Genomic DNA, 22,175 nt, shown 5'->3' on the forward strand with positions numbered 1-22,175 from the left:
GCATTACGCGTAGATTTCGGATCATTGCTCGAGTCTTGGGTTTCATTTTAATGCCGTGTCGTGTGACTGAAAGAGCTACCTGATGGCTTCTAAAGCAGCGCCCTTTTAGGCACTCTGAACAGTCACTTTATCTCCCCCCTCACCCCTAAGCAGGTTTAGTTGTGAAACCTTAAAAATCCAGAAAGGAGTCCGTATCGGAAAAAACCATCTGCAGCAGAGCTTTCTGATGTGGCTGCCAGATAGACACCTGAAATAGACATTACCCAAATCAAACACGAGCGTGCTGCGCTGCTATATTAAGGCGTTCTCATCTCTTAACATGTCCGGCCTCGAAACTTCAATACTCAGCTCAGCACTTATGGGATCTAATGACACATTGTGCAACGATAAAGCACAGCCGGAGCGCTATCAAACCTGCCCCAAGGAGCCTGTTTATTTTCTCTTCTTGGGTCCTGCCGTGGCTCTAATTACTTATTGAGTTAAGGGCTTAAGAGTTAAAAAAGCAGAGAAAAAGAAAAATCTATTTTATTTTGACTTCTTGTCCAGCTCTCCTCGTCTGCAGTCTGTCAGGGCTCGCTGGCAGTTTTTCCAGAATGTATTTTCTCGTAATTAGTTTGGTAACAGCATGTGCTCTCCAGACGCGCTCTCTGCTCTGCATGTGCATTCGTGTTTGGAGATGTTTAGATAGCGGCGATGTGGCAGAGATAACTGGTAAAACCTGATATTCCCCAATAGCTTTAGCTCTAAAAACCGCAATAGCCAGCTTTCTCTCTCTCTCTCTCCAAGTGCTTCTCCTGTCCCTCTCGCTCGGTGTATCTTGATATTTTTTTTTTTTTTTTGTAATTGCAGACTGAGACATCTGTCAAAAGCATTGCTTTTTCGAGAGCCAGGGCCTATCTCTGAAAATGTCATTATGCTCAGGCTGTCTGGGTTCGGCCCGTGCCAAGAAAACATTCGGACTTTCTACCAAGGTATTTTGAGAGGGACCAAAGCCGCACGAGTTTGGTTGTTTAAACCTCGTGTTGTGACTTGTGAACTGGCAGAGGGCTGGGCCGAGCACCGGCTGCTTCAGAAATAGTCACACGCGTGCTGTGTTGCTTCGTGGGGTTTTTTTTTTTTGCTCACCGGGGGCCTTTTCGTGGCGAGACTGCAGCTGAAGCTGAGCGTGGGCCTGGGGGCTGCAGTCTCGAGCACCGCAGCGGGGCACAAGCATGCAGCAAATGAGACCACATTTACGGTCTTGATTGGGGTTGCGCTGCGTCGTGACCTTTTTAGATTGAGCCCGAAAGGGGGAGGGGGGGAGGGAAAAAAAGTGAGCTGGAGAAATGGACGGAGTTAAAATAACAATTCTCTGATTCTGCGACCCCCCCCCTCCATTAACAGCGCACTTCCCCAAGAGAAGCTCCCACACTTGAGTACACAAAACATGTCCAAAAATACTCGGGCTGTGGCACTTTAAGTGCACATCTACTACTTTAGCTGCACTCTGTGAACCGCGCAACAAAACGTAACAATGCTCTGACGAAGGATTGTTTGGTGATGTCTCACACGTGGCAGTCTGTCAGCATTTGCACAATAACTCGAGTTGCATTCTGGAGAGCCTGTTTCTGCCATCAGGACGCTACACATCTGTGCTAGAAGGAGTCCCACACATTAGACCAGACTTCATCCTTTAGAGGCGTAAACATTAAACAGATGGAGTGGAGCACGCGTGTCTGCAAGTACCCATCCTGCTAAAGTGTCCTTGAGCAGGACACTGAACCTCAGCTCCCCCCACCCCTCCACCACTCCAGCTTCGGTAGCTCTCCCCTGACCTCCGACCTCCCCCCCCACAGAGAGGAGGGAGGCAAACTAAAAGAGCAAATCCCTACAGGGACCAGTTAAGTGTCACATTATCCTTCTCCCCTCTCCAAGCCTCCACTACAGTCTGCCGCTTGTCTGCCCCCACAGAAGCCGCCGCCGCTGCTGGGGCCACCGGGGGAGCTGCTGGTGGAGCCACCGGAGGGCCAACCGCTGCCAGCGTTTGCCAGAAGACCAAGGAGCACGATGTGGTGCAGCGGCAGCGTGTGGTGGACCTTTGGAAGGACGGAAAGTCAGAGGGGGCCATCGGGCAGGAGCTGAGGATGCCTAAATCCACGGTGCACAGCATCATCGTCAAGTACCGCCTCAGCAACACAGTGGAGAACCTGCCGCGCAACGGGCGACCAAAGAAACCCTGAGGGGCAAAAGCGGGGAGGTGAACACTAAAACAATAAAAACAGGGCGACGTTTGGATGGAAAAACAATCGTGGAATGTAACAAAAATGAGACGAGAAGGCGAATGCATGAGAGCGTTTCCAAAAAGGATCCAAGGATAGAGCACTTTGACACAGCTGGAATGTGAGGGATATAAAGGGAGAAGAAAAGATCGCTGGATGGATTGAATAAGGATGGGAGGCAGGAAGGAAAAAAACACAAAACAAGCGGACATGAAATGTGAAAAGAAAAGTAGCGGCGGCACTTTGATCCACTAAAGAAAACAAGCAATCAACTGCATAAGGAGTGAGTCCAAAATAACAAGGGAGAGGTGAAAATCTGGCCTTGAGATCAAGCACTAATGATGCCCGGGGGGTGGTGGGGGTGGTGGGGGCAGAGACAAAAAGAGAGAGTACTTATCTGGAACAAACGAACCTTACTTTGAAGGCCTTGGCCAAAAAGAATGGGGGTGGGATTGGGAAAGCTGCTTAATGCAATCACAGGATTTCAAAAACTCTAAATTAGACGCCGAATAAAAAGAAAAAACAATGCAACAAAAGAGGATCTTTTTTTCGTTTAATTCCTCCCTATACAGACTTCTTTAGCTCTTCTATTTCTCCCTCTGAGACAAGAAAAAGATTTCCCTCCGGATCAATTTTTCATTCGCCGGCTGGCTGAACAAGGCTGTCCCCTCGATCTGACCCCGTACTCCCTCATTCCTCCGCAGTCTTCAACTCCTCCGTCTCTCTTTCTCAGTCGAACACGCTCAGATATGCATATATATTACAAGCTCTGGAACTCGCACACAACCTGTAAAACCTGCAAACAAGTGAATTTATCTGCTGAGTATAGGCAGATGAAACCCAAACTCAAAATAGAGCGAGCGAGATAAAGTGGACCGAGATTATCTTGCAAAGAAAAAACAACAAAATCGAGGGGCGAAAGTTTAAAAAAAGAAGAAGAAAAAAGTTTTCTAAGTATAAAACACGACTTCCCATGGACTCTCTTGCCCTCTCTCGCATTCCTGAGTCCAAACAAGAAGCATAGATGTAAAAACTGAGACGATGCCTTTGTCCAGCGGTTGGCAGCTCTAACTCAAACTGATGGACAGCAAAGACATGTACTGTATTAGAAAGCATACTTACTGTTGCACCCGTTTTCTTTGGGGGGGAGTGGGGGGGTCACTTGAAGGGGAATATCACTCTAATGAAGTACTTACATTTCCTGTTTTTAAGCCTAATCACTGAAAAATACAAAAGATCATAATTTATGAGCGGCTCTTCCCAAAAGATGAAGACTGTAATCTGTCATCGAAGAAAAAAGGGAGACTCTCTTTGAAGGCGTTTTTTTCTTTTTTTGTTCTTTGAGTTTCCTCGCTGTGACAGCGTGATGGATTCCACGCTGGAAAATGTCCCCTGAACCCCGAGAAAATAAAACATTCTGGACCGTGTCATCGTTTTTCCAGCTTGGTGTGCGCGCTGTGTGGCGTCCTAGAGATGAACCATTCTGCCTCGTATCTAAAGGGAAAAAGCAATGAATTTGGATTGCTTTCAGCTAAAACTGAGTGGTATTTCCCTTTGAGTTTAAAGGACTTAATGACCAGAGAAGTGTGGTAGCAGTGCGGCCTGCAATGAGAATGTCGTGCATGTCTGTAGGTTAAGAAATGAGTGTGAATGTGTGTGATTTGTGCCAACTGTTTGACATGCCTGTTTGATGTCAGTACGACTTTGGATAGCTTACTAGAAATATTAAAGTATTTTGTTCAAATATGTTTTTCTGCTCTTAGAAAATAAGCTAAACATCTTAGATCAGTCAGTATATACCTTAAAGTCTGTTATCCTGATTGCAATTCAGTCTAAAATAAGCAAAACTATGACTTGAAGCTCTCGTTGGTATTTTCTATCTAAAGAAAAGATGGCATTAATATGTTGTACGTGTGAAGTGCACACATATCGTCCGGCTCAGCAGTCGGGAGTATTTTAGCACCTTTCGGTTTAGCTCTGTTTTGGTTCAGTGACTGCTCTCAAGACTGTTTCCAGCTGCAGGCAGCTGTTTTCAGAGAAAATAAATACAATATATGCATCCTGCCCATCCCCGGGAGCAGCGAGTGATCGTGGTGGAACAGAGCTAAAATGACAGAATAGTGCACTTACAGTGTCTTCACCACTGAGGGACATTTTCCATAATTTCACAACTTTGTAGCTCAAGACTTCATGTTTACAGGAGTGGATGCATTTTAAAGCTAATAAAACAGCTAAGCTATCGTTAGTCATGAGCTGATTTTTATGAGACTGCATTTTAGGAAACATGTTCCTCCGGGTGCCTGACTGATATATAGGATCAACACCGATACTAATGTCTGTGATGTAAAAATCCGATATATCGGCTGATTTATTTATTTATTTTCAGACACACGAAACATGAACAGGTTTCACTCGCACTAGTTATTCATTTACGCTCTGCCCGAAGTCTGCTCAGATCCGCTGGTTGTTGTTTGTAGCGTTCTGAAAACCTATCCGGTCGTTGAGTCTGACGTCACTAGCCGTGTCTGGGCCTAAACTCCGCTGCAGGTCCATATATCAAACGATCACTATGGCATTACTGAGAGTTGAAAAACTGTCTAAAGTCTTTCATCTTTAATAAAACGATCAGCGTTCTGCTCTACCAGGTGTAACAATTGAGTTTAACATCCAGGCATCCATGAAAATGGAATTTATGACATTTAACGGAGTTAGAAGTTAGCAGGAAGTTAGCTCGCTAGCTTCTATCTAAATACAATATAGCATGTCCTGACTGCGGGGTTTTGGAAACAAATTAAAACGTACAGCTCTGTTATCACTTCCAACATAAATGAAGACAGAAAACTAAACAGCAGTGACGTTTGTAGGGTTACTGAAGTTGGGCTAGCTGGTATATAATGATGTGCTACGTGACCGCTAGCGACACAGCTATGTTAGCATAATATAAACAAGCTAGCTTTTTTTTCCACTCGATAAAAGTTAACGTGAGTGTTCTCGGTGGTCAGGAACAAATGTAATCGCATGGCAGGATGCTGTAAAAGGACCAAACTTCAGCCAGGAGAACAACTGAGATAATCCATCCACAATACGAGGTTAGTCATTCATATACTGGGCTGGGCTGTAGTTACATCCTAAGTTTTTAAAAACTGAGCTTAAATAAATGATTAGCGGTAATAAAAGCCGAGGGAGGTCAACAGGGATCACTGACTGTTTTAGGAGCTTTTTGAGATCAAATAGAAGAAAATACATAACATTAAACATGTTAACAACACAAAAGCCATATTAAACGCAGACTACTTTAGGCCCGGAAGTAGGATTCGTCACGTCATCACTTAACGACCGGATTGCCAAAAGGGATGTTGCAGAAGGCCCTCTGGTGGGAAAACTATGCAACGTCAGTGATGGCTAATGATGGTTCTTCCATTTCTTTTTTAAAATTTATCAGCCGTTATAAATGTCGATATCGTTCGATTGTCAATTAGCTAATATCGGCTGATGATATCTTAACACAGATTGCGCCCGTGAGCAGCTGAAGCCTGCTCACATGTGGTTAATCATTAAACTCTGGACAAGCAAACTACAAATGAAGGCCAGAAAGCTTCCAGTATCAAATATCTTCTACCTTGGAAAGAGTCTACATCTTAACACAAATATGTGTTTGGAGACATTAGGCTGCTGTTTGTATTAGTAGTCAGATAACATGGCAGTCACATTCATTTGAATGGACTGATTCTTATATAGCACTTTTCTGCTCTACTTGTATTCACACAACCTCTTTTTTGTACATCTAAGCGCTTTGTAGCCAACATATTTACATTCTGATGACTACATCAGGAGCAACTTGAGGTTCAGTATTTTGCCCGAGGAATCGAACCAACAGCTTTCCCATTAGTAGATGATCTGCTCTACCTCCTTGTCACAGCCACCTGAGGGAGGTTTAGAAATTATTTGTGAGGCTTCAGGTATTAGTAAGACTGAGAATAGAAAAAGATTCAGGGTCACGAAGGATACGTAAAGAATAATTTACCAATATGTTTTTTGGGGGATAATCTTTATTTCCTGACAATTTTCTGGAGTGGGGATGTCCTTTCTCTAGCCTATAAATAAAACCACTCACAGTTTCAGAGCTCGATTTTACGATTTGTACCTCCAGAAGCATATTCTTCGTTCTCAGTTGTATGTGAACCTCCTGCTACATGCACGTCTTACTTTTCCTCTCTTTCTCTCTCTCAGTTGGGCTCTATAGATTTCTAAAAAACAAGCCTGCGTTTTTGTGTTTTGTTTTGTTTTTCTTCTTTTTTTACTTCCTGAAAAGTTGACAGTTTAGAGACACAGGGTTGTTCTTGTTGAGAGGTTTTTGTATTGATGCACTCACGCAAAGCTTTTCAGCGAGGGGAAAAAAATGCTGCTTTTCTTGCCAACCTGGCAGCATTCACTTCTATCAAAGAGTAGGCAGGACCTACAAGGGAGAGACACAGACTGACATGTTGGCCAGGAATCATTTTTACTGCCTTTTAGATTTCAGATGCACCATCCAGCTCAGTCCAGAGTTTCAGGCTGAGGAGAAGATGGCTTTTCTGAGAGCTTGCACACAACGCTGGGGGGGCTGGGAAGGGGAGGAGCTTGAGTAGATAGAGCTGAAGTATTGCAGAGTTACTTTGGCAGCAGAAAGACATGTACACTGTTGCAGACATCGCTGAGGGAATCTTTATCTGGTATAGTACAAGTGCTTCATTGAATTTCTCCTCCTGTTTTATCTCCACTCCTTCTTTACCTTGAATGCCTTTTTTGGGCCCTGCTGAAGAGGTGCTGTGGGTTTGTGAGGGTTCAGAGTCCTTAATCTTTAGAACTGAGTCCCATTTTTCAGCAGGTGAAACCTGAAATGTTGTTGTTGGGTAGACCTTTTTTCAAATTAAAGATTCAGATGTCGAGCATTTAATTACCTTTAATGGTTATATTTAATGACTTTCCTTTGGCTTTTTTTGGCAGCATTATCTCACGGTGATTGTTTTCACACTTATAAAATCGGACAAATTCCACCAGTGCGACCAGGCGCAGCATTCAGCATTTACCAGCAAAGCTCAAAATCAAAAACAGCAACAACAAAAAAAGGACTTTGGGACATCCACGTGTTTTGGGTTTATGTGACTAATTAATAGTAAAGATTTCCCTGCTTTTTTGCCATAGCAGTGCTTTTAAAGTGAAAGAGCGCCAGCAGGAAGCGAAGAGTAAACAGCCAGCAGTGAGGCTGTTCTCACTGAGATAAAATCAGAAACAACAAGCATTGGTCCATTCCTGTGAGTCCCTGGTGTCCAAACATGGCGCAACTCTGCCACGAGGTGCACTCATTAAGTACCGATTTCTAAAAAACACAATAACCAGAGTTGTTGTTCTGATTTGATGACTCCTTCATTAAAGATTATGAATTGAAGATTTTTAAGGCGTACTGTGATTTGCTGTAAGAACATTAAAGAGAGAGTGTTTTCTCATTATTTGAACAGTCTTCTGTCTTCTGCAGCTTTTCTTTTTTTTATGCAACTCCTCATTTCTCCTGCTCTTTCACCCAGTCTTTACCTCGATTTGTTTTGGTTCTTATCAGATTTTGCTTGCCCCACACACTAACTCTCTACTGGCTCATTCTCTTGATCTCCTCTGTTGGCCTCCACTGGCGAAATGCCATACGTTTCCCCATAAGCGGTCCCCCCCTCTGGTTTCAGACAGACGCACACGGCTTCAACACCTCTCCACCCCCACCAAACGTCTTCACTTCAATACACTTCGTATGACATCTTTGATCTGCACAGGGGTGTTATGGCACTTCTTTCCCTGTGGCGCAAGTCAGACCTCTTTTGGTCCATTCTTGGCCTTGTTTCGAAAGGAGCGCTAAACTCCCCGTTGTACTCCCTGAGCAGATTCATGATGGTGCGCAAATGTGGGAAGCACAGATCCTTTTGCTGGCCAGCTGTGCAAAGAACTTAATTTTTATGTGTGCTTGTGTGTGTGTGCATCTGTGTCCTTGTGTGACCGTGTGCGTGCTTGTGGATAAAGTGTGTGTTTACTCATTGCTGCCCTCACTCTGTCCAGGTTAATAGTTATGCATTCTGAGGTTTGGTCAATATTGTAAACAAACTTGATACTGGATATGTAAAATGATATATTGATGTACTGTATTATGCAAGTTTTCTCATTAAAAGTATTAAAAATCACACTTGGGTGGGACTTATTCGCCAAAAAATAGAAATGGTAAAAAATGGCCTGTATTTATATAGCGCTTTACTAGTCCCTAAGGACCCCAAAGCGCTTTACATATCCAGTCATCCACCCATTCACACACTGGTGATGGCAAGCTACATTATAGCCACAGCCACCCTGGGGTGCACTGACAGAGGCGAGGCTGCCGGACACTGGCGCCACCGGGCCCTCTGACCACCACCAGTAGGCAACGGGTGAAGTGTCTTGCCCAAGGACACAACGACCGAGACTGTCCAAGCCGGGGCTCGAACCGGCAACCTTCCAATTACAAGGCGAACTCCCAACTCTTGAGCCACGATCGCCCCGCAATAGAATGAAAATTGCTGTTTGTAAGATTTTGAATTGCACCATGTTGCAAAACATTGACTTATACACACTCACCACACATCATTAGGTACAGCTTACCTAATGGGCTGGATCCCCTTTAGCCTTCAGAGCTGCTTTAATTATTTGTGGCACAGTTTCAACACGGTGCTGGAAACATCCGTCAGAGATTTTGGTCCAGATTTTGGTGTTTAAATGATGCTCAGTTGGTACTAGGGGACCGATCTGGACCACTGATTCAAGGCTGATTCAATGTTGCAGCAGAAATTGAGACTCAGTTTCCTGTTCTTAGTAGAGAGGAGTTGCATTAGATTTGTCCTTCTCTGTACCTTCGTTGTATCAAGTGGTCATTTGAGTTAGGTTGCCTTCCTATCAGCTCAAAGCAGTCTGGCCATTCTCCTCTGAACTCTGACATCAACAAGATATTTTCAACCAGAGAACTATCCGGTTGTTCAGTCTGACGTCACTAGCCGTGTCTGGGCCTAAACTCCGCTGCAGGTCCATATATCAAACGATCACTATGGCATTACTGAGAGTTGAAAAACTGTCTAAAGTCTTTCATCTTTAATAAAATGATCAGTGTTCTGCTCTACCAGGTGTAACATTTGAGTTTAACATCCAGGCATCCATGAAAACGGAATTTATAACATTTAACGGAGTTAGAAGTTAGCAGGGAGTTAGCTCGCTAGCTTCTATCTAAATACAATATAGCATGTCCTGACTGCGGGGTTTTGGAAACAAATTAAAACGTACAGCTCTGTTATCACTTCCAGCATAAATGAAGACAGAAAACTAAACAGCAGTGATGTTTGTAGGGTTACTGAAGTTGGGCTAGCTGCTATATAATGATGTGCTACGTGACCGCTAGCGACACAGCTATGTTAGCATAATATAAACAAGCTAACTTTTTTTCCACTCAATAAAAGTTAACGTGAGTGTTCTCGGTGGTCAGGAACAAATGTAATCGCATGGCAGGATGCTGTAAAAGGACCAAACTTCAGCCAGGACAACAACTGAGATAATCCATCCACAATACGAGGTTAGCCATTCATATACTGCTGCATGGGCTGGGCTGTAGTTACATCCTAAGGTTTTAAAAACTGAGCTTAAATAAATGATTAGTGGTAATAAAAGCCGAGGAAGGTCAACAGTGATCACTGACTGTTTTAGGAGCTTTTTGAGATCAAATAGAAGAAAATACATAACATTAAACATGTTAACAACACAAAAGCCATATTAAACGCAGACTACTTTAGGCCTGGAAGTAGGATTCGTCGTGTCATCACTGAACAACCGGATAGAAAGCACCTACCTGGGGGTTTTCCCTGTATTATTGCAGGGTCTTTAGCTTACCTTAAAAAGCCTTGTACGAGTTATAAAAACCTAAACCAACTTCACAGTTGGCATAAAGAGGGAACCATCCATAGAGAGCAAAACTGTGGATTGCATTGCACTGTGCCAGTCCCAAAACATCCTTTATAATGGTGTTGAGTTTGTCCGTAGAAAGTCCAGGAACTGCAGTTTTTGGCACTTTGGTGTCGCCGTTGCACGCTTCGTTTATAATGTGGAAGCTTCTCCCTTGGCTCGGAGGCACCCACCACAACTCCCCTCTTATTGATTTGGAAGAGCAGTGCCCTCTTACTGTTTTTGTGTCGAAAAGACATATCGCTCTCTTTCTCCAACAGCCCCGCATCCAGAATGCACTTTTAACCCAAATCACAGTGATTTATTGAAGGTAAAACCTGTCGACACTTTCAATAACACAAGAATCTGCTTTTCTTTTTCTGCATCGAGTTAGGAACGAGCACAAGGCTTCAAGTCAGATGTATCCGTCACAGAAAAGACTTTTCATGCCGAATTGCTTAAACTGAACTCGTGTCTCTTTCTCCCCCCACCGTCACCATCCGGCAGTGCTGAACGGGCCTCCCATGTCTGTAAAGAAGGAGCGGGAAGCAGAGCTGCTAGTCAACCGGCGGGAGCAGCGCAGCGGAGAGGTCATCTGTATCGACGACTAAACCACACAGACACGCATACACGCTCACACTCACACACTGAAATCCGTCTGCTGCAAAGACACCTTTGATTTCTCTCCTAGAAAGTTCTGGCGGTGAAACCAGCGTCGCTGAGCTCCACATCACAAAGTAATTGACTGACTGAGGGTGAACTTGTTGACCCGCTAGTGATTGTAGTTCCTTTCTTTGACACATACGCATGCATACACGCAGAAGTCCTCGAAAATGTTACTCTGCTGGCTGGTACTCCCTAAAAAGCTCAAGTCACACACAGACACACACATGCAGAGGACATTAGCACTCACGCACATGTGCACTTACTGTCCACGGACACACACCGACAGTACACGCAGTCCAACTTGTCTCAAAAAACTTCCTGTGACCTTTTCTTGTCTGCCTCAAACCATTATACTCCTCATAAACGGCCTCCTCGCAGCGGCCTCCTCCTCCTCCTCCTTTAGGGATGCTTCTAACCTCACACAAATGCAAGCATAAACACACACACACACGCACGCACGCAAACACAACGCTAAACCCACCTCAACCCTAGAAACCTTTTTAGATTTCTCAAGTAGACCATGTAACCTTCTTCTTCCTCCTCCTCCTCCCCTTCTGCTCCTATAACCCACGACAGGAAGCTGCATGTAAAACTAAACTCATTTCTGCCATTGCACTCCATCTGCCCCCCACCCCCCACCCCCCTCCTGAAGCATGCTCTAATCACAATAATGCTGTCTCGTGAGAAAGGAAGAAAAATATATATATACGTCAAGCTGTGCCTACAGTCGTTTTAATACTGTTTCTAACTCTCAGAGAAAGGCTGAATCTCCGATGTCTCAGTCCAAGCAGCTCCAAGCACAGCTCCGGCTTCTTCTTCTTCTTTCATTTTTTGTTTTGTTTTTTTTAACCTTCACTTTGTTTTGATGGTACATGTTCCGATAAAACACACGCAGAAAGGTATGATGCATATATTCAGGACTCGTCTGACCACAAAGTATTTCCCGCTTCCCCTCGTTCCTAGTTTATGTACAGAGCTTTGAGGTATTTGGGGGGTTTGTTCCAGAAAAAGGTTTTTCAGAAACCTCCTATGAATGTTTATAACCTTTCATAAGCAAGTCAGTGTTATTAAATCCTATCGACCACCCTCAGCACTCCTCCCTCCTTTCCTTCCCTCCCCGTGCCCCCTTCAATCAACCCTTTTTTTCTGTATTTTTTTCATTTCCAAGTTTCTTTTTTCGTTCTACAAAATCCTGTGATATACAGTAATTTACATATTTAAACAGCTCATTCGTGTTCTCTTGTGTTTTCACTCTCGCGATTATGAGTATTGTCGTTGTCGATGTTGCTGTTGTTCTCGCCGTTGCTATTTGAGAAAGAGCTTCTACCAAAAGACATTTTTTGTAACAAGAAACTATGAAAAACAACACAGTATGTGCGACACACGGTGCACCTCTTCGCCATGTTCGTCCGATGATTACGAAAGACTGTAAACGAAGAAGTTGAGCTAACTTCAGAAGTAGATATATTACATGAAAACTTTTTTTTTCCTCCCCCCTCGCTTCCATTTTAGATTTGGGGCTTGCAAATGACGTACGTGTATAGAAAACGGGACATGTGTAACCCTAAATGCTTCTATGAGCAAAATGAAAATGCATACTATCTAACTCTAGGAAAAATACAGTCATGCTGAAAAATTCCACTTAATATACCGCATCATTTAATAAAAAGCCTTAATAAAGAAATGTAAAGTCATTAAAATGAATTAAGAACCTGATGTCAACCTGTTAATCCTACAACATCCTCTCTTTTACGTTAAAAAGCCTAAAAAACAAACAAAAAAAAAATCATGGTAGACAGGAGTTCATTTATCCCATACATTTAACTCTTCCCAGGAAGTAGTCAGAGTCCATTTTACAAATGTTTTACAACCCCTGAACTAAAATGTTACATCAAATCAATCACTTAGTTCATTTTTTCTGGTTTTACTTTGTCCTCTTTCCAAAACGTTGTGTTGATTTCTGGGTATTTTGTGTCACTGTGTATGTAGTTGGTGCCGATTAAATGATGAATGGCAGTGAAAACATTTCAATGATGACGCATCTCCTCGTTTTTTCTTTCTTTCTTTCTTTCCTTTTTTGTTTTGTTTGTAATAAAACTGAATGAAATGATTAAAAAAATTCTCTCTGTGGACTTCATTGAGTAAAAAGCGCTTTGAGGCAACTGTTGTTGTGATTTGGCTCGATATGAATAAAACTGAATTGAATTGAAAGGATGATTAAACACAACACGTGCATTTAGAGTTCTGTGAAAAACGAAGGAACTAAGCCAGTACATAGCAGCCAGGTGTTGATAATTAAATGCAGTTGAATAGTTGTGATGTAAAAGCTGAAGTTTTCACAGTTTACTGGTCTGAAACATTCAGCTGTGTCAAAAAAATCAATAAATAAATGCCACAGTCTTACAGGAGTGACCATCCCAGTAAGTTCACCTTAATCTCAGACAGTGCAGTGCTCAAAGAAACTGTAAAAACAACCCAGGAGCTCCATCTCAGACTCTACAGGCCTCAGTTAGCATGCGAAATGTTAAGATTCAAGACAACACAATTAGGAAAAGACTGAACAGTTATGGCTTGTTTGAAGGACTTTCAGGAGCCTCTTCAAAAAAGAAGCTTATGTTTGTGAAGTACGACAGAGTATTAGCTCCATGTTAACTAAAACAAATGAGAAAAAAGCCAAAATGTGGAGATTACAGTTGTCGTTTCAAGCCAAACAACTACCACGGCTCCTATACCCTCTACAACAGCGGTCCCCAACCTTTTTCGCACCACAGACCGGTTTATGTCCGACAATATTTTCACGAACCGGCCTTTAAGGTGTTGCGGATAAATACAACAAAATAAAACCTGTACCGGTACTAAAAAAAAAAAGATACGGGAAAAGACTCAGGGAAACCGAGTTAAAGATAAAAATGATTAAAAAATAATGCTAAAACACGATAAAAAACATGAATTTCACACCCGAGCCTCAACTCTCGCGGCCCGGCGCCAAACGACTCACGGACCAGTACCAGTGTGTGGCTTAGGGGTTGGGGCCCGCTCTACAAAATGCTTTGTTTAGATAAATTTGTGAAACAAATGATCGTCTGTCGTATCGTGTCTTGTGATTCATCATCCTCTTTATTGCACAAGGGTGTAACCATCAACATCCTTGCATCTGTACACTGCCGGATATTTCAGTTTGTACAAATCCGGCCAACTCTTTCAAGTTGGGGGGGGGGAGGTCGTTCTGACCAGATGCAGCTTTCTGCACCATGTTTTCAACCTGTTTTCAAACTATGACCACAATGTCTCAATATCTCTTTCTTGAAATTTTCATTTTATTCTGAAAACAATCTTTTTTTGGGGGGGGGGGCTAAATGTGGCCCTAATACTCTTTTCGTAATGAAGTTACATCTGAACTTCTGGGACATTGTGAACAATGAGCAGACAAGAACAAAGTACAGATGTTTGGCTTAATGCACAGTGCTTGGAGAAAATCAAACACAACATAGCAGCACAAAGCAACTGTCAGCACGGTGGTAGAGAGGTGACAGTCTGGCCTTTCTCTGCAGACACAGTCCCTGGGCACCTTGCAATCACCAAGTCAATCATGAACTCCTCCGGAGACCAAAGTATATGTGAGGACATGTAAGCCTATCTGACTGACAGCTAAAACTTGGCAGAAACTGGTTGTGCAACAGCACATCAACAAATCTACAACAGAATGTGAAGGTGTTGCAATTGTCCTGTCCCATCTTGTGTTTCAGATCAGTGAATTTTGATCCTCTTAATACAATTCAGCCTCTCCAGTGGTCCTCTGCTCTCATGGGCGAACTCAGACTATTGTTGTCTCATAATTGTACTCTTTGTTCTGCCCTGTGGCATCAGTGAGCTTTGAGTACTATTATGTGGACCAGTACCAGTTTCTGCAATGCTACTTTTGACTGGAGTGGCTTCCATCTCACAGAAATTATTTCAGGGCAGGGATAGCTCAGTAGGTAGAGTGGTGGCCCCATGATCAGAAGGTCGGGGGTTCGACTCCACTGAACGGCTACCCTGAGGTACCCCTGAGCAAGGTACCGTCCCTACACACTGCTCCCCGGGCACTGCACTGGTGGCTGCCCACTGGGTGAATGGGTTAAATGCAGAGGAACTATTTCCCTATGGGGACTAACACGCACACTTTACTTTAAAAAGCAGAAAAAAGACTTTTGCTGTCTGCAGTCTAAGATGATGAAGTTGGCTTCTTTCTGCTAGACTACAAACTCCATGCCACTCCAACAGGGACCTAGCTTGATAGTGCAGTAAGCCATTTATCTACCGTATTCAGCCTCACGGAGCTGTAAACCTTCAGTCTTTTCACACAGCAAGCAAAACTATTTTAGTCAAAATAATTGGCTTTATTACATTGGTACATTTTAGAGAAAGAGAGATACTAAAATATGAAATAGCATCACAATATTTTCGTTGATGCAGTATTTTGAATGGAATCAGTGAAAACAAATCACTGAGTCTTATTTTTTCATCGAGTAGAAAAAATAAAAGAGGAGTCAGTATCTAAATGTGCAAACATTAGCTATATTAAGTTTCATGTGGAAGGCAGTGAAGTGAGCAAGTTGCATTTTAAAGCTCTTAAATGTTATTTCTTCTCAGTTTTTAAATACCACAGTCACGATCACTTAATTTGTGTGAACACCACCTAACACCCAATTGTCTTAGTCGCTCTGCTCTGATGGTGGATGCTGCAAGAGTCTGGAAGCTCTGAGGACGCCGCGCTGATTCAGTGTCTCCCCTTCGCAGGCCCCTCTGCCTCCCACACGCACACATGCACAGCAACCTTGAGGAGCAGATGACTGGTGATTCACAATGACTAAAAGGTGAAGAGTCACCCTGCTCTGCTATTCAGAACAGACTGCTGCCGCTCACAGACGAGCGTTCACTGTTATAGGAGCTTTGTACTCCCTAATAGGAGAGTCTGGAGATGATTTCAGCTCCCATGAGGTACACACTGGGAAGCCCTCTGCAGATAGCTCTACATCTCAGGTGAATACTCTTCTGTACTGTTCGTGTATTTTTACATTTATATCTTGGGCTTGTAGATGTTTTTGTTTTTAACGCTCATCAGTGTGGTCAATCGAGTCAGAACCCATCTTTTTACATTTGATGTCGATGTACTGATGTCTAACGTATTTAGTTTTCTTCTGTACATTACTTTGTAATCAGTATCTTGAAAGCCCAAAATGTATTAATATATTTATTAATTGCCCAAATAATTTAATATCTGCTTTCCTGCTATTAACAATTGGTTATTTGTTTCCATTAATATAAATATGACATATGCAACAAAAGTGAAAGTATGCCACAATACAATATCACATCTACACAATAATAATAAACAATAAAATGAGACATACTGGTGAAATACAAACTTCTAATAAAAATTAATCCTGAGCTGAACTACTCACAGGTAACGCCAGCAACAAGCTCACTTACTTTATATGACAAGGTGTCCATAACCAAAAAGACTGACATATTTTACTATTTATTGGTGAGGTGCAACAAACTGTAAAAACTGCTGGTCCCATCAAGCAGACAAGGAGTAACATAAGAATTTTTGAAAAATTGTTTCAGAGCCAAGTCAGAAGGTCAAACTTTACTGGTCAATTTACAGTTATGAGCTTTGAGTAAGTGACCAAAGAGGCAAAGTCATGGATACGCAACCATCCTATATTTTTTTTCAGGCATCTGGGGTAGATCCACAATATATATAATTTTGGGTGTCTTTGGACCCCCCCAGGAGGAACTACAAAAACACTGCTGAGGAAAAGGATGACTGGAATTCTGTGCCTAGCTTGTTGCCACTGTGACTCAACTTCAGATAAGCAAAAGAAGATGGCTGGATGGACAGAAGTATGGATGGGCTCTTGCTCTAGGACGTTTGCGAGTGCAGCCAGTACCTTGTCATGGCACCACTTGTATCTGCCTTGGTTAAGAGCAGACATGTACACTAATAAGATATTGTAACAGCCACTATGGTGTGGTGTCCCTTTAAGACACCCAAGTCGAGGGTTGATGGTGTCATCAGTTTGTGCCACTGCTCTGCTCTCTCTCTCTGTGATGGTGTGAACATGTGCTTACACGCTAGTGCATGAGGAGGGACGGATTTTATGTTTTACCTCTCCAGACACCTTTGTTTGCAACGTTATGGGTTGTACGAACACTGTGCGCTATGTTTGTTAAGCTGCAGCCGTTCAACCGGGCTTATATGGTTGATGAAGAGAAGGTATATTAAAGAACACACTGTGGAATTCCCAACGCCAGCGTGAGTGTGTATTCTTTTGGCTACCCTGCTAAGTGTTTTGCCGCCTCCTCTCAACCACTAAACGCAACCCGACGTTACAATATGTGCCAGGGTTCCTGTAGAACTTGCACATTAGGTCATCTCTCGTGCCCCTGCTGTGCAGATTTGGATGGCTCCAACCTCCATAAGTCAACCCAAGTGTCAAAGAGCCCAAATGCAGACTCAGAAAAGGGCAATGGGATCAACCTGGACTTTATTTACTAAACTCAAGTGAAAACAGTACACACAGGAATTGTGGGTGGCACGTGGAACTCGAACGAGGGTCAGGAATCGTGTGTGGCATGGAACTTGAACAAGGGTCTTTTGCTAGCAAGTGGAGGGTGACTAGGAAAAAGCAATACTGGGCAGGTGAGTGTCCAGACAGATGAGAGGGAGTGGTTAGCATTTCCAGAGATGACCAGCGTCCAGGTGAGTGAAAAGAAGTGCGAATGAGGAGTATGGTGAATCCGAGAAGCTACTAGAAACACAAGGAGAACAGGATAAGTTAGCATGAACAAGAGAAATCACAAGATGCAAAGGAGGCCTAATACTAACGTAGATCATGAGACGAACTGGTGAAGAAAAGTTGAATGCGCTGGTCTTAAATACTGATGGCTGATTATCCTGGATCACAGACAGATGAGCATGACAGGCGTGTGGATGAGGGCTCCGCCCAGAGGTGGGACTCAGTGGAAACGTGGAAAAACACAGCCACTCTCCTGGACCATGACACCAAGTCACCTTCCTCTTGGGGTTGATTGACCCACGTTGCCCCTGAGCCCTGGGAGGTAAGCTTGACTGCTCTTAACTTCCTCTGGTACTCCTCCATATTTCTCATTTCTGCCTGGATCATGGTTTTTCTCTTTGTTAAGTTAAACTTTTCCAGATTTTTGGAAGCATGTGATGCCCAGACTTTGTCATCCTGCACAGGGTGCTCGAATAAAGTTGGATTTTAAAGATTCCTTTCTCTTGGACCAGTGATTTAGAGTCCTTCCACTCTTGTCCTGATGTGGTTTTTAACCTACTTCTCTGACCTTGTTGTCTCTTGAATCTCTGAAGATGAAGGCAAACCTGCATTTGCCACTTTGAACTCTGCAATGAGAGATGACAGAGTAGTTGTAGTTGCCCAGATGTAGAGCCCGACTGGAGTAAAACTTAGAGCCAGCTTCTTAGGTGCTCAATGATCTTTCGTTCCACTCCTTCCACTGCTGTAAGCTGGACTTTATACACTATCAGAAACCACATCAACCTTGGAAGCAAGCGTTGTTGATACAGCCATGTCTGAAACTTCCCCAGGAGCCCAGATTTATCAGTAGTCTTCAACCACCCCTATGCTTTCTCTTCAGTATTGTGGATGCTGCTGCTGTCCCTTAGTCATCGTAGTCTGTGTTGCCACCTCATCAAGCTTGGTTAGGACCAATTTTGCCTGCACATGGGAAGATGTTGTGATTATAAGGTCATCCACGAAGTCCTTTATCACTGTTATCAGATGCTTCAGTTCTTCGCCGAGTCTCTGGTTACATTTTTCATGAGGTTCATAACAGGATGATAGGCTGGGGGAGACTGCACAACCAGTGACAATCGTTTTCTCGTGGTGCTGCCACTGGGTGATGCAGTTTGTGGTCTTGAAGCGGAGCTTGATCCCTCGCAGGTAGCTACAGATCATTCCCTTGATGCGGTCTGGGACGTGGTAATACTTTATGGCTATTCTGACAAGATTGTGAGGAATGTCTACAAAGTCCAGCCAGACTACTGTCAGATTGCTTTTCTTTGACCTGGCTTCATGTGTCATCTGGCCTAGGACTCCTCTGTGTTCCAGGCATCCCGTGAAGCATGGAATGCCTCTCTTTTGGATCAAGGTGTTCACATATCCATTTTCCATCATGTATGGAGTCATTCTCCTCTCCAATATTCAAGGCTGAGCAGGATAATGGTTCTAAATTGGCTTATGCTTTGTTAGCTGTTTTATGCTTCCCATTAACCTATTTTTGAGTCTCTTTCTTAAAAGAAATTGAGCTTTTCAAAAACAGTAAGGAAGGTTTATTTCAAAGTGTAACAATGTTTAGGCAATGCATACATCATCATTTTACAGAGAACGTCTTCACAACATTACAGAATTTTCCGAAATGGCGATAAACTTTGACATTTAGAGAAAAAGGAATTGGGGCAGGGAAGTGTTCATGTGTGTGTTGTGTGTGTGTTTGTGGTGGCGGGGGTGGGATGAGGCATGTTTTTCCTCAAAAGACTTTAAGCTATGTGGTTCAGGTTCAGATTCAGGAAGTGAAAATTTAGAGGGTTGTTGGTGTGTGTGTGTAGTCTGATTGGTGCTGACAGGGAAGTATGAGGTGCACAGGGATGTGGAGGGGGGGATGACTGAGACATAAAGAGGAAAGAGGAAAATGATGAGGAAATCAAACAGGATATATCGTCTGCACTGCAGAATCGGACGTTTTTTTTCCATTTGAAAACATAAATGTTTGGTTCCAATTAAAAACGCTGCGATCGCTGCAGTAAAGTGCTGAGGAGAAACCAATGTGGTCCATCCACAAAAACTACTTATAAACAAGAGTGGGAGTGCAGAAACCCACGGCTAGAAATACACACTGTTTGCATTGTAGCAAGGAATATTACGGAAACCAGCAGCGTATGAGAGAATGGAAGTTATATTTCCAGAAGGATATAAAAGTAAAACAAACCCAATACTAAAAGCTTTTAGATATTAAACTGAACTCTTAAATGTAACTTTCAGTTTGACACCATTCACCTCTCTTTTGCAGTCAGACACCAAATAACCAGAACTCTCTTTTTTTTTCTTTTTTTCCGAGGTTAACCTGGAACGACTCCCTTGAAAATTGATGTTGGATCTTTTCCATGTTTCTGCAGAGTTCTGCTTTTGGTGTCACACAACTGATTTAATATCTGGCTTTTATAAATTCACTGTAATAAAAATGAAGCCACAAAAGGGTAAAAGGACAGACTACAGCAATGACTCTCAGTCGTTTTTGTCAGACCCATGCATACCCACAGTGCCCAGATGAGCTCTGGTAACCCTTTCACTGGTTGCCTTTGTTATAAATAATTTTATACAATAAAGGGTCCGTTTTTAGGGCCAGTTTGTTAAATTCTGACCCTGATACTACAATATTAACGCATACTGTGGGTGATGAAGTCATTTATCCATATTGCATAAATGGATAGATGACATTCATTTCCTTTTCTTAATTTATACTTAATTTTAGCTGTTTAACACTCACAATATAGCCCATTGGTATTTACCCTCTACTGTTAATCCATAACTTTCAGTTCACTATTTCTTACTTTTAGGTATCTGTTTTAACCATTTACTAACTGGTTAAAATACAAAAATGATAAATGTGAAGTAACATATGTGGTTGCTTTTGCTGTCGTGGGTCCTTTAGCTTAGCCCTTAGCAGCAGCCTCATCGCTGCTCTTTCATGTTTTAACTTTGTCCCGATGCTTCTTTCCTTTTGATATAAACTTTCATTGGCTCTTCATTTCAGTACCAGCTAACTTTTTGAACCTATTAGCATTTAACTTATGTAGTAGATTAGTTAGGGCTTGCATGGTGGTGCAAAGGTTAGCACTGTTACCTTACAACAAGAAGCGTCTGGGTTTGAATCTGCCAGGAGGCTGACGTGTCTGATATCCCTGTGTTGGTGTTCTCACTGCATTATCATAATGATGTCAGTCCAGTATCAAAATTGCAACTGACGAAGCACGTTGTTGTGATCGCATAACTTTAAAATATGGAGAAAAAAGTAAAACCATACCTTTGTTAAAATAAACCTCTCTTCTAAAACAAATGGCCAGCATTTCAAGTGTTTTCTTTGTTCATTTATAAAATATAACAAACATATTATCGGGTTAGTTTTGCTGTTAGCCAAATTTAGTTTATTTATCTTGGTTTGCTAACTTAGCTAACTTTTTGGCTAATGCTAACTGAATGCTAACTAACTCAGACAACGTCACTGGTCGGGTGCAATGCTGATCCTGGGCCAGCGTTATTATGATGATGTAGGAACAACACTGACACGAGGATATCAGACTGTGCATGGGGCTTTTCTGTGTAGAGAGAGGTGTCGAAGGTGTGCACGTCCTCTCACAGCGCTCCTACAATGCCACACTTTGTAAGAAAATGGCTTTCTGTTACCTCTCTGAAACTGCAGAGTTATATCCTGGTGTACAAGAATCTCTGGTTGGACGTCACTGGTCTGCAATCAGTAGTGCTAATGTTGCACACTGTTTACCGCATTGAGAGGGCTGATTAGCAGAAGGGTTTAATAATCTATTTTGTAACTTGGAGATGACTTTGTGAAGCTCCATGTGTTCAGGTGCAGGGTAGCATCTTCAATAAAAGTAGAAAATGTTTTACTAACATGAGCAGGTTCATTTGAGAGGTGTGAATATCCATGACAGAGGATTTCTCAGGCATGAAAGTATTTGGATCTCCTTCTAAGAGGTTTCAGTCAGATTTAAAGGAAATCACTAAGTGTAATAAGATTATCTGTTGAAAATTTGGGTTTTAGTCATGCATATACAGTTTCTTTGTTAGTTTTTTCGGGGCCACTTATCTCACCCCTCGCCCTATGGCAACTGGGATTGGCTCCAGCACTGCTGTGACCCTGAATTGGATTAATGAAAGCTTTTCAAATGGTCACAAAGAACAGAAAATGCATAGATTTCTGCCAAATAAGATAACACTGAGTTTGCTGTACGTGAACCGATTGTGCCTACATGCGCAGTCGACCATTAAAGACCCATCATCAGCCACAACAATGACTGCAAAACAAAAACATCCAGCTGAGGCTGACAGGAAACGGCTGTTTTTATATGAATTCGCTCAGGGGTGAATGAAAGCGTGTACCAATTTCATGGCAGTGCATTTCATTTTTGTGATGTTCTTTCTGTTAGTTCTTTGTGAATAACTTACATAA

At 42.6% G+C, this 22,175-nt stretch overlaps 1 protein-coding gene and 1 long non-coding RNA gene across 7 annotated transcripts in view; both read left to right on the top strand.

The window, feature by feature from the left end:
• The window catches only part of chd3 (chromodomain helicase DNA binding protein 3), a 56,383-nt gene extending 43,363 nt beyond the window's left edge, over positions 1–13,020 (top strand). For 3 of the 4 annotated variants that reach the window (XM_004562672.6, XM_012922278.5, XM_023153100.3), the window contains one exon: positions 1,951–8,461. In XM_004562672.6, coding sequence (XP_004562729.2) covers positions 1,951–2,219 — 269 coding nt within the window. In that variant the 3' untranslated portion in view covers positions 2,220–8,461. Of the gene's footprint in view, positions 1–1,950; positions 8,462–10,742 lie in introns of those variants that run through there. The other variant, XM_012922279.5, reaches the window with a different exon arrangement.
• Positions 13,021–14,259: 1,239 nt separating this feature from the next.
• Positions 14,260–21,442, top strand: LOC143416512 (uncharacterized). 3 transcript variants are annotated; one of them, XR_013096894.1, is made up of 3 exons: positions 14,260–17,589; positions 17,856–18,008; positions 20,046–21,442. It is a non-coding gene; the product is annotated as an uncharacterized LOC143416512 (long non-coding RNA). The 3 variants fall into 3 exon arrangements; XR_013096895.1 differs by having other exon boundaries at positions 14,260–15,923; positions 16,678–18,008; XR_013096896.1 differs by having other exon boundaries at positions 14,260–15,923.
• The last annotated feature ends 733 nt before the right edge of the window (positions 21,443–22,175 follow it).

This window comes from Maylandia zebra, linkage group LG3, assembly GCF_041146795.1.
Source record: "Maylandia zebra isolate NMK-2024a linkage group LG3, Mzebra_GT3a, whole genome shotgun sequence".
In the NCBI taxonomy this organism is placed as follows: Eukaryota; Metazoa; Chordata; class Actinopteri; order Cichliformes; family Cichlidae; genus Maylandia; species Maylandia zebra.